Source organism: Heterodontus francisci, chromosome 32 (assembly GCF_036365525.1).
Source record: "Heterodontus francisci isolate sHetFra1 chromosome 32, sHetFra1.hap1, whole genome shotgun sequence".
Taxonomy (NCBI): domain Eukaryota; kingdom Metazoa; phylum Chordata; class Chondrichthyes; order Heterodontiformes; family Heterodontidae; genus Heterodontus; species Heterodontus francisci.
Genome location: NC_090402.1, coordinates 28,708,972 through 28,722,322, shown reverse-complemented (window position 1 = coordinate 28,722,322; position 13,351 = coordinate 28,708,972). Strand labels below are relative to the sequence as shown.

The window sequence follows — 13,351 nt, the reverse complement described above, 5'->3', positions numbered from 1 at the left end:
CTTCTATGTCAGCTCCACTTTCCCTTCCTATCTCCAGGCAGCTGGCAAAAATAAAAACAGTAGCCAGCACAAAAAATATGGAAGTAGGAAACACAGTCTGTGAGCAAATAATGGACCTAAACAGCCTTTGATGAATGTTGAGCTGCTAAATAGGTATAAGGAGAGCACTGCAGCATGGTTAGCAGGAAAATTACCCTAGGACAGTTACTCAGCACTCCCATACATTGTGTAGATTGCTAAAGTATACCGCAAAATATCACTTGTCCATCTGTTGCACAGTTACTGCTGACCCATGCAAAGTCCTCTCCGACTTACTTAAATATCACTAAAATCATTCGGCATATGCAGCAAAATGAGCTACTTATCTTGAAACCCATCAGCAAGCCAATGAAATGGGTCACATCTGGATTCGAATACACATTAGAGAAGCATGTGCATTCTGTCATGTAGGTTTAAAAGTTCACCAGCCTCACTGAATTCCTTTATAGTAAATTATTTCTTTTACATTTTCTGATGGAGTCCAGTATCTCTGAATAAGCACCACACACATGGAAAGGGTATTAGGCAACAGTGGAAAACACTACAGTTTTGGCCTGCTTTGTGTTAAAAATGTTGTGGATTTATTAGTTTTATGGTGCCAAAAATGGAGACATTATTAAACACTCCTTGTCTGTGTACACTGCAAATTTATTTTGCATTAAAGCATGGGAGTTCACTTGCTGGTTTTATTCTAAACAATGTTTTACAATCTGATACTTCAACTTAATTTCCAACTTGTTCAATTTGCTAAACATCTAAACGTATAATATTATGGGATGAATTTTCAGGGTCTCCATAGTTGGGAATGGAGACCGGGAGCACCTGTAAATACCGGCACCAGGTGCCCGGGCACTGAACGGGGCCGACCCCACCCCATCCCCCCCCCACCCCCACCTCATCACAGGGGCAGAAGAGCAGGGGACGAGGCTGCCAAGGACAATTGGGCAGCCACCTGCCCAGAAGAAAAGCTCCAGCTGGCAATGGGGGCACGACTGTCAGATTTTGGGCCAGTGGCGATGAGCAGCAACACCATCCGCAAGAAGGGTAGAACCCCGGACATCACACGGGCACAGGAGAGGAAAGATGGGCAGGAAGGCAACGGAGGCCATACCCCCATCACAGGATCTACCACCGAAGATGGAGCTATTTGGAGATGACCAAGAACCAGTGGCACAAAAGAATGCAACTCTCCAGGCAGGTGGTCACAGATATCCATGACCTCATTGCCCAAGATCTCCCACTTTGCAGTACTGGTCACCATGCTCTTCTAGTGGCCATCAAAGGCACTGTGACCTTGAACGACTTTGCTTCTGGCTCCTTCCAAGGATCAGCTGTAGACCATAGTCCATCAAAGAACAGCTGCACATCACTGCATCTCACTGGCCACTGATGCCCACTTTGCCAGAGCTGGACAGGACATTCATTTCATGACAGACACAGCCTCACAGGAACAGAGGGCATTGGGCTCCACCTCCATCGCCAGATTCCCTCAGATGCAGGGCGTCATTGATTGCAATGGCCATGTGACCATCAAGGCACCCAGTGACCGGTCAGTGAGATCCATCAACAGGAAGGGCTTCCACTCCCTGAATGTCACTCAAATGGTCTGTGACCACAACAGGAGCTTTCTCCATGTATGTGCTCACTTTCCTGGCAGCTGCCATGACTTCTACATCTTCTGCCAGTCCAGGCTGCTTCAGATCTTCACTCCAACCCCCAAATGTGGATGGATCCTAGGGGACACAGAATTTCCCTTGAAGAGATGGCTACTGACCCCTTTGTGGGAGGCCCAGACAGAGCACAGAGGTGATATAACCAAAGCCACCTATACAGTAGGACAACCACTGAGCAGGTCATCGGGCTTGTGAGGATGCGATTACGATGCCTGGATGGGTCAGGTGGTCTTCTCCAAAACTCTCCTGCAAGGGTCTTGGTGGTGGTCTGCTGCACTCTCCATAACACGGCTCTAGAGAGAAGTGTGAACCTTGAGGACAGTGAGGCCTTAGAAGGAGACAGCACATTGGGGAAGGAGCAGGAGGTGAAAGAGGAAAGGAGGAAAAGGAGGTGGAGGGCGATGACAGTGAATAGAGGTGCCCCTGCTGTATAACGAGGTGGTCCCCTCCTGCCACTCTTCAGGAAGAGGACCTACCTCACTCCTCTCCCTCACGGCCTCCAGCATTAGATGCAGGTCAGCATCAATGAAGCGAGGGTCTGCCCTGCCCAATGCCAGGCCTCCGGCTTCCCTGTGACATCTCGCTTTCCTCTGGTGAAGTGAAAGGCTTTGGCACAAACCACAGATCTCTCCCTCAAGTCAACCAGCAGCCTCAGTGATGGCTGCCGTGAGAGTCTAAATTAGTCCCACACTTCATCTGACCCACCTCCATTTCTGCCCACACTGGCTCAAAGTGGACAGGAAATGTGTCTGCATATCAATTAAGGGCTCCCCCATGCAAAAATCTGAACTTTAATCAGTTTCCCACCGGAGACAGGTTTCTGACTCGACAACAAACACGGCTCCTGTTTGCCAGCCCTTTGTAACTGGAAGTTATGTCAGAAGTGCTTTGTTTATAGTCTCACTAGTGTTTGCAATAGTTGATTGTATTTTTGTGAGCTGCATTTGTTTCATGTATTGCTCATTCATTTACAGATTCCCACACAAAAATGTTAGCCCTCAGAACATTTAAAAGGGGCACTGCCATCTGCTTGAGGCCTCCTGCCTCCTAGTTCAGTACTTGGAAGATTTAGTAACAAACACTCTGCACCACAAAATCAGCCAGTATGACATCTGGGAAATAATTTCAATCCAATTGTTTACCCCATGGTGAATTTCCCCAGCATAATACCTCAGGCCACATTTATGAGCAGATACTGATGACAAACCAATTGCCACAATGTGTTCCCTGCCAGGCAGTGCTTACCTGGAGATCCAGGAGAGAAAAGTTAACATTTAAATGATTGGAGAACACATGTAACTTATTGAGCACTTTGTAAACCAGGTTTGAGTCTACATGAGTTCTGACGAAAGGTCATTAGCTTGAAATGTTATCTTCGTTTCTCTCTCCACAGATGCTGTCAGACCTGCTGAATATTCCCAGAATTTTCTGGCTTGACTTTGACTCTACACTGGATTTTTACTCCATTGAGGGTCAAATGTAAACCTTTTGGGAGTTGGGGGGGTTGCCAACTCTGGTTGGACGTTTTCCAGATGGTTTCATCACATGACCTCCCACTTCAACCTCCCCACTCCCATCCTCCCGCCATTGGTCACCCAACACGTCCACCCTTATGGCACACCGCTTTCCCACGACAATTAGGATGCAAATAGTCTCTTCGTTACCTGGTTGGATGAATATTAACCGCCAAACAACATTTTACCCCAAGCCCAATATTTTTATTCCTAATAAACGAAAGGGTTCAAAGAAAATGGGGAAAAAAACACACCATTTTATTTTAATGCCCCTTCTGATTTTACTCCAGGGTTGCTCACAGCAGTGTCCTGCAGCTTATCTTTGATTCCTGGAGGGTTGGCAATCCTATGGTAGTCACTCCTCCAAGGAGTTTCCCATTGCTTCTCTGTAGAGTTTGGTCTGGATCTGAATGTGGATTTGCACTGCAGACTCAGTGCAATGAAGAACAGAAACTGCTTCACAGCAATGCTAAGCTTGAAGTATAAATATACACTTATAATCCCGAGCATTCCTTAGTAGCGCAATTGCGCTCATTTCAAAACAGAGATCAAAATTGTACAGTGGACTGGTGTGCAGTTCTGCTGGGGAATCCATTTTGAAATACTAGCCTTTGCAGATTTTACTATTTGTCTTTCATCTTTACAGTACCTGGGGTCTGGGGCTCCAGTGCTGGGCCTGGTCCCGGGCCTCCTGTAGTACCAGCAGAGGCCACCACTCCCAGTGGCACTGCCGATACTATTGAGCTGTCAGTTCTCTGATTGGCCAGCAGCTCTGGGAGGTGTGATCCCTGTCCTTAAAGGGACGGGGACCCCAGCACCGACCGGGCAGTTAAATGCCCGAGCTCTACTCGTAGGTGAGTCCAGAACAAGGGACATCAATAAAAGGCAGTCACTACAGACCAAATAAAGAATTAAGGAGGAATTATTTTACACAGAGAGTGATGGGAATGTGGAAATTGCTGCTACATGGAATGGTTGCAGCAGATAACATGCATATATTTAAGGGGAGGGTTGATATATATATGACTGAGAAGTGAATAGAGGAATATGGGGGCGGGGTGGGAAGAGAAAATTAGAGAGAAGGCTCGTGTGGAGTATAAACACTGTTATGGATCAGCTGCACTGATAAGCCTGTTTCTATGCTGTAAATTCCATGTAATTATCTGTAAATCCCTATAGCTACATTTACAATGAAAACAGTCTATTTAAATTTGTCACACTGCAATTGCACCCTCCCACCAGTGGCAATGCTGATACACCTCAGTTTTTCAGCCTGTAAAACAAGGAAACTCTTAAGCTCTGACTAACTTTGTTTCTCAAATTGCTGGAATTGTGCCATTTACCTATAACTAATAATATAAAATCTAAGTATTATACATAAATCAGGACAGAATGTATAATTTTAAAATGGGGACTATGTGTCCTGACCCAATTATCCCTAACCCTGTCACCCCACATCACTTGAAGACTTATTCTCCATGTGCAACAGCACAGAAGATCAAGTTGTTCATGCATATACTTTCGATACACAGCTAGATCAGTCAAAAATCAATGTTGTCTTACATGTGCCAATGTTTAGGTGCTAGATTTAATAAGTGTACATACCTGTTAAAACAAATCGCATGAGTGAATCATTAATGAATGAAATGCTACTTAGAATATCCCAAAACCATTGATAATGTGTTAGGACATGATGCACAAAACTGGGGCTTGGCTTCAGAAACCTATGAAGTCTTGACCAGAAGAAAGCTGTAAGTAAAAATATGGCATTTAGATCAACCAACCACAGCAAATACTAACAAGCATGGTTAATAAAATGGTACCTTTTACCCTAGAATATTTTATTATTTATACCACAACCCACACACATTTAGTGGCACCAATAATTCAGGAATCCTAACAGAACAAGAAACATTTTGTCAACTTTCTGACTGTCCCAGGGCAGACAGGCTGCTTTTTACATTTAGGAAAACATGCATGTCCATCGATAAAAGAATACTGCCACTCTGTTCACAGGGTTTTGGAAAAATCAATACTTAAAAATAATTCACATGAATCACAAAAATTGCCTAACAATTATGACTTTCGAGTATTTGTAACAATTGTTTCAAATTACTAATATGTTTGCAAAACAGCCATCGTGGGAACATTCTGATGGGTATGGTAGTCCAGCAGCTATTATGTTGAGATATGCTTTCCAATCCCATCATGGCAAGTTGATGCAAGTTAGCATCAGAAAATGGCCTCAAAAGCTGTTTTTTCATCATTAAAACCCAACTAGTTCACTGATGACCTTGAAGGAAGGGAACCTAGCACCCCTACCTAGTTTGGCTTACATATGACTCCAGTCCCACACTATCTTGCTGATTCTTAATGCCCACATGGCAACTAAATACAGTTAGTGTTGCCCACATGTCAAGAACAAATGAAAAGGAACATTCATTGGCTAATAAATTTGGCTACCATGCCTCATGAGAAACACGTGCTACACTGAGTCCTTAAGCAGTTGGACTGAGTCAGGAAGCAGATCTCTCCTTTATAACATTTAGAATGATGATACATCTTGGGTAAATAAAGTTCCATTTGAACACAGTTTCACAGTAAGCACGATCAAAAAAGCAGAACATTCATCGGTAGACTAAACCTTTCTCAGAATGAAATAGATGTCGAACATCACAACTTGAATTTGGTTAACATGCCAAAGCAATGCGCTTTGGTATGTTGAACAATTAAGGGATTATTGGAATGTTTTGAAATAAATCCTTCACTTGCTTGAAAGCAACTGGGTAACAGTGATAATGATGCATTTAAGTTGAAGTTTCAGTGTGCTGCCTAGTCATTAGGGCTTTTAACTGTAACTCCAATAAATTCTGACTGAAAAAAGCGAGCAATGAAACAACTTACGTGAAGTGCAGTTAACTCCATAGTAACCAGTGCGTGTGCAGTCGCATTCATAGCCTTCTTTCCCAACGTTAACGCATACTCCTTTATTCTGGCATGGGTAGTAACAGCAGGGATTTACTGCAACAGGAAACAACCAAATTTAGAGTCAATGTTCAGAAACATTTCAAGCATCGGCCCTGCTGAAGCAGCTGAGCTGCTCGCCCTCCGGCAGTTCTTGGGAACTGGCGCTGTCCTTAACTGGATGGGAGACTCTGAGAACAGCCTGTTAATTGATTGCTGTCAACAATATCGTGCTCTGGCTCGTACCACCTGCCGAAGCGGGCTTGCCTACTGCTTTCGGGCCCAGCAGCAGAACTTGTATGGTACATGGCAAAATTCAGTCTGATATCTCTGAAGATGGACAGCTGTGTTATTCGTATGATACAAAATCTTAAATTGGAACTCCGACATCCTATTGCAAAACTTTGGAACTGTCATTCGAATACCCTTTCATTTTTCTCCTACGATTTCAATACCAAATTCGGCCACCCACCATTTGTGTAAACCAGATGAATACTTTACATTCACAAAATGCAAGGACACACTGTGGCACATATCATAAGCAACTGTAGTGGTCACTCAGGAGTGATTCATGAATATGGATAGCTGCCACCACAGACATGCAACAGATATACATATCCAAATCCACCATAAAACGTCATACTCCAAGGGAGAAAAGTATCTCTCATGCACAAAGGCGACATCATCCCTCCCTTGCAAAGGACAGAAGTAAAATCTCACTATCTAATGTGTGAGTTTAATCACTGTCATTCAGGAAACATCTTAACAATAGCAAATAAAAAATCCATGCCAAAATAGCTAACCTCACAGAGTCATTTGTTTAGGAATCAAGCTTTCAAACTACCTGTTTTACTGCAAGGGCTCAACGTTGTTTTAATTTCTGTTTCAGTAGTTTGGCTACTGGAAGCAAATTTTAAAAAGGGAAATAAAAAGGACAAATCAGCTGGCAGAATTCAAAACTTGTATCTGCCAGCTTGTACTGTTACACACCTGTCCAGACAAGAAACCTGGAGTTCCAAGAAGAATTCATTCTCTCCTGCATTTTTATTGGACATGTTTCAAGCGTCTGTATAGGAAAAAGGAGAGCAACTGCACCACCCACCCCATCCCGCACCATTGTTTGACACTGAAGTTGTGATGCACACCAGTTTAAATTACTTCCTTTGTCTTGTTTCAGGCAGATTCGTTGTCATTTGATAGCTGCTCATTGCACAGCTCAATGGATCAGGAATTTTCACTGAATTTTCAAATCAAAGTGACTCCTAACAACGCAGCGCCTGCTGAAGTCATCAGAGTGCTCCAAGCTGCGCACATGTGCAGCTACATCCTGCCAGGAACAAGTGGCACATGCACGGGATGACATCATCAGGCAGCGCCAACATCATCCTGCCTAGTCCATCTTCGCACATGCGTGAATAAGCATCATCGGGTAGCCAGATTTTAAAATATTAGGAATTTTATATATATATTATATATATAACTGTTATTAAACATCTCGGGCTAAAAATAGAATTGCTCCCATTTTCAGGCATGGGGGTGGGAGGGGAGGTGGTCACAATTCTCGATTAGCTCATGCTCCATCCCACTGAGGCAAGCAGAATGCAAGCTTCATGCTGCCTCCTCATTTGAATGATTGTAGTGTTTAGCTGCGTGTGACCTGCGCTGTTGACTGGCTGGTTGAACACTCAACAGGGGGCAAAGCAGCGTGCATGACTAGCACGTGTTCCAGTTATCCTGTACCTCTTAAAAGGAAGCCGCACTCATTACACAGAAACTACTGTTGACTGCCTGTAGTGAAAGTGCAAGCAAGGAGGACACCGAATGGAGCAACAGGCAAGACAGAAGGCTCCCACATTCTCAGATGTGGCAATGGAGTGATGCTATGTTTCCGTGGGGGGCCATGAAGTCCTCAAAGAACACCCTGAGAATGGAATGGCAGCACGTGGCCAGGGAGGTAAATTCACAGAGTTGCACTGAGGACCCAAAAGTTCAATGATCTCACATGGATGATCAAGATCAGTGAATACATCTTCACATGATATCTCCCACCAACCACACCACCAACCTCCCACACTTCTCAATGCACCACAGTCCCATCACTCACGCAGCAGCAGTCCCAAGCAGCTAGGAGCCATGCCTAACATTCAGATACTCTACCTCAGCCTCACATACCCACCAATGATGTCAGCCTCACATCCACCTCTCACAGCCTCCACCTACCTCCACTAATTCAACCATAGTAGGCACATCATCCAAACACATTGCAACATACTCACTGACATGCCTCCCTCTCTCTTGCAGGACAAGGTGGCCCATAAACATAGGGGGTAGAGCAGAACCAGTGGGTGACAGGCACTGCATCACCTAAGCCCGCTGGAGAAGACTGTGCTTAGTATTATGTTCCTGCTAGGTATGGTCCTGCTTTATGCCCTTCTCAAATTCCTTTGCCACTCTCATGCTGCTCTCTGGCATTAAGTGCAAGCTGCAGATCACGTGACCATGGACCACTTACTTTCCATGTGCACAGTCTCAAGCACTTGTCTTTAACCAGACAGTCTCTGGTTCACATGGTGGCTTGAAAACAGCCGGTATGGTAGACTGCCTCAGGATGAAGGTGGCATGGCTTCTGCCAGGATGGAAGGCATTCATCGATATGATGGTCTGGGCATGGTCGCACACCAACTTCATGTTAATGGAGTGGAACCCTTTGTGATTCCTGTACATCTCACTGTTTATATGTGGGGCCTGCAGAGCCCCAGTACTGCCACAAACTTTACAAGAACAAAAGTAAATCAAAATCACCTCACCTACTAGTGGGTGGCGGTGGGGTTGTCCTTTGTGCAGTTGAATGCATGTTTAGCTATGAGTTATTTGGATAGAGCATTAACTGCACCTGCCCAATCCAGGTTTGCAAAGCGAGCATCAAATCAGCCTGAGTTTGATGTCACAATCTGCCCAGTGTACCAGCTTCCGGCATATGCACGGCAAACCCACGCTTGCATCCTTCCAAGTGTAGGGCATGGCACAGGTCACACCAGAAGGGCTACGGCCACCATTTCAGGGCCTCCAGCGTTCACATCTAGCGCCTGCTCCAGCAGTGCTTTTGTCAGCACACACTTCTATTCTACAAAAAAAAACTTACATCCTGTTGTGGTAGCACTTACCATTAGAAATTCCTATGCCACTCTTTCCAATAGAATCAGCTATGTAAACTACGGTGCTGTAGTATTTTCCCCAACAAATAACTAAAAAGAATTTCTGATCATTTTTCATCTGAAAATTTATGATCTCTGAGACATACATTCCTAATGTCCGAAATAAGGATTTAAATAAAAATCAAATCAAAAAAATACATAGGTGCATGGGAACAGGAAGAGGCCATTGAGCCCCTCGAGCCTGTTCCGTCATTCAATGAGATCATGGCTGATCTGAAACCTGAAACGTTAACTCTGCTTCTCTCTCCACAGATGCTGCCAGACCTACTGAGCATTTCCAGCGTTTCTTGTTTTTATTTCAGATTTCCAGCATCCGCAGTATTTTGCTTTTATTACCAAATACCTGCCTTTGCCCCATATCGCTTAATACCATTTAGGGGCGGCACAGTGGCGCAGTGGTTAGCACCGCAGCCTCACAGCTCCAGCGACCCTGGTTCAATTCTGGGTACTGCCTGTGTGGAGTTTGCAAGTTCTCCCTGTGTCTGCGTGGGTTTCCTCCGGGTGCTCCGGTTTCCTCCCACATGCCAAAAGACTTGCAGGTTGATAGGTTAATTGGCCATTATAAATTGCCCCTAGTATAGGTAGGTGGTAGGGAAATATAGGGACAGATGGGGATGTGGTAGGAATATGGAATTAGTGTAGGATTAGTATAAATGGGTAGTTGATGGTCGGCAAAGACTCGGTGGGCCGAAGGGCCTGTTTCAGTGCTGTATCTCTAAACTAAACCATTGGTTAACAAAAATCCATCAATTTCAGATCTAAAATTAACAACTGACTTCACATCAATTGCCATTTGCAGAAGAGTATTTCAGATTTCGACTCCTTTGCGTGTAGAACTGCTTCCTAATTTCACTCATGTTGAGGCTCTAATTTTTAGCCTATGTCCCCTGGTCCTAAACTCCCCAACCAGTAGAAATAATTTCTCTCCTCTAGTGGGAGGTGTGGGGGGAGGGGAGGGGGGGGTGTAGGGTGGGGAATGGTTGTGGTCTCTCGTGCAGCTGAATATATGTTAATTCACGTTCATGAGTGATTAGATCACTGCATTAACTGGACATGCAGGAAAAGTAAAAGAACAAAATAAAAAATGTAACATATTTAAAATCTCCAACAAATAAAAGCTGATGGAATCAGACTCCATACTTGCGACAGTTAATTTTCATTTCCAGAGAGGCAGAATGGGTGTATTCAATATTTAGCGCGATGGTAAAGAGGTGCTTAGACTGAAATAGTCAAGACTTAGCTTTCTCTGGTGAGTTTAGTTCATAGCTACCACACAAACACAGCAGTTTCACACCATTCAATGCATTTCAATGGGAAGCAAGACAGCGAGGTGACACTTTTGTGAAGCTAATGGTGCAACAGTGAAATGCAGACAGCAACGTGTGAATATTTTTGAGTTTAACTGTGCTATGAGAGCCCTATATTTGTCATAGGACTCTAATTTGTACATTACAGGGCCTCCCACTTTAAGATAGGCAGCCCAACAGAAAGTCTTTTTGAGGATGGTGGCAGCCAGTACCTCAGTGTAAATGGGATGGTAAATAATTTCCAGGCTGCTACCACTTACATCAGCTGGCCCAAGTTAAGATTCAACCCTGTGTTTTCCCTCATGATAATATTAGTTAAATATTCTCTCTTGTGTTTTGTTGAAAAATTGTAGAAAATAAATATTCAAGTTGTTTGCACCTGAGAGACTGAGATGGCAATGCAGTCCTACCATAATTACAGTGAAATGTTTATAATTTATAATGCATTCTATCAAAAATAAAGAAGGTAAATATGACTTTAAGGTGGGAACTGAATTGTATCTGTATGCCAAGACCAATTATCACCCACCCTCTAACTCCATTTCACCTGAAGACTGCACTTGGTTTTGACTTCTCCAGTTGAATTCCTGCAGGGTTGCATATGGGGAACTGATGGGAGGATGGATGTATGATGGATTTAAATGGGCTGCTTCCTCAATAAATTCAGAATTAGAATGGAAAAAGTTGGCAGAAACTATGCACAAACCTAAGATGCAGACTCAAAATATAGGCAAAATAAAATCCTTGAATTATTTTGAGTTTGTGACAATTAGAACACTTGACACAATGTCCTAAATCCACTGAAACTAAGGGTAACATTTTTACAGCTCCCAGTTCACTGAAATTTATGGGTACAACAACAGCTTCCATATGTATAGCACCTTTAAGGTAATAAAACGTCCCAAGGCACTTTACAGAAGCATTGCAAAACAAAATTTGGCACCAAACCGTGTAAGGAGATATTACGGCAGATGACGAACCGAGGTAAGTTATAAGGAGCATCTCAAGGGAGGAAAGAGAGGTCGGGAGGCAGACAGGAGGGAATTTCAAGTCGTAGGGTCTTGGCAGCTGAAGGCATAGCCACCAGTGGTGTAGCAATTAAAATCGGGGTTGCTCAGGAGAGAAGTGGAGGAGCCCACATATCTCGGAAGGTTGTGGCGCTGAAGGAGGTTACAGAGATAGGGAGGGGTGAGGCCAGAGAGGGACTTGAAAACAAGGATGAGAATTTTAAAAATCGAGGCACTACTTATCCAGGAGCCAGTGTGAGTCAGTGGTAATGGGTGAACATGTAACACACCTGAACGACTGTCTCACATCAGGGCACATCCTATTGAGGGTCCTTGCTGAAGATGGCTGCCAAAAAGAGCTGTGGCCATCACATGCCCTGACTAACAGAAACATCACATGGGGCAAATGTATAATTTTTTAAAAAATATTTAATTTTCTAAGTATTTTTATGAACTGGTTGTAAATCTCAATTAATTGAAACAATCCCACCACGTTTTCTAAATTGAGAAAAGTAAGAGGATCTCAGAGAACTTTCCCTGTTGCTGCTCAGAGTTTCCCCCCTCGTCCCTCACCCACTTTAACTTCTGCAGCTCTGGCCGCGATGTAGTTTGAATATCCCAGTCACTGCCTTGCCCCTTCATTGTTCAAGATCGTTAAATAAAGGGTCCCACAAACATAAACACACAGGTAACGCAATACTGAAGCTAACTCACAAAGTCCAAGCTTAACAGACACAAGAGACAACATAACCTGACAGAGAACACTTACTGGCTGTGGTATCTTCCGCCTTCAGGAAACAGAGTGGGACGAGAAGCAAGATAATCCTGGCAGCTGCGGGACGAAAGCACAAATATGCCAAATAAACTGTTTAAAATTACAGTAGATTTTTTTGTGAATGCAGAAAACAAGCAGAAAGAGGCAAACTATGAAATACGAAGCAGTGCTCCCTTTACCTTCCATTGCACAAGGCAAGACGATGTCTGTAGAATTGCTCTCTTTCACCGTCTAAACAAGAACTAGTGGACAAGTTCGAATCAGCTTCAGTTTCTGGGGAAATTATATATCAATTTGAGAAAGCCACGCAGAGGAGAGTTCTTTCAGTCTGCTACAAGACTGCACTTTTTGCTGTGTCGAAACTCTGCAGAAATGTACAGGCAGCCAAAGCTGCTTTTTTTAAAGAGATCTTACCATATGATTGGAAGTTGAAACGGGTCTTCAGGAAAAAAATGCCATCGAAATTCTAGATGGGCGGAGACTAATGCAGATCTGACCAGCCTCATTCATTTGCAAATACATTCTGCTCAAGCATACATGTCAACGAACAAAGGCTGACAGCTCATGTCGCTCTGAATATAGATAACGGCTGAGATGAAAAATGCAGCTACTCTTGAAGGTGCGGCGGGATACATAGCCTGCAGGTACACTCAACATCCCAGCAATTATGTGGAGAGAAGCATTTTTCCCCCCAAAAAATATACTTTATTCATAAAAACCTGTAAAAAAAAATTACAAAACAGTACCAAGTTGACGTTCCAAAAAGTGCAAAGGAAATCAGTTTTCTTCAACACAGGAGTGAGTTGCCTCACAATCCTTCCATTTTACATGCCATGTACATTTTACCCCTCGAACTG

The 13,351-nt window shown here is 43.7% G+C and overlaps 1 protein-coding gene across 3 annotated transcripts in view; it reads right to left on the bottom strand.

Annotated features, from left to right (window-relative positions):
* The window catches only part of LOC137347721 (prostaglandin G/H synthase 1-like), an 88,961-nt gene extending 76,009 nt beyond the window's left edge, over window positions 1–12,952 (bottom strand). For 2 of the 3 annotated variants that reach the window (XM_068012563.1, XM_068012565.1), the window contains exons 1-4: window positions 12,674–12,875; window positions 12,489–12,551; window positions 6,131–6,247; window positions 4,832–4,975 (exon numbers count right to left, since the gene is read on the bottom strand). In XM_068012563.1, the coding sequence (XP_067868664.1) occupies window positions 4,832–4,975; window positions 6,131–6,247; window positions 12,489–12,551; window positions 12,674–12,680 (331 nt within the window). In that variant the 5' untranslated portion in view covers window positions 12,681–12,875. Of the gene's footprint in view, window positions 1–4,831; window positions 4,976–6,130; window positions 6,248–12,488; window positions 12,552–12,673; window positions 12,876–12,908 lie in introns of those variants that run through there. The other variant, XM_068012564.1, reaches the window with a different exon arrangement.
* Between the last annotated feature and the right edge of the window lie 399 nt (window positions 12,953–13,351).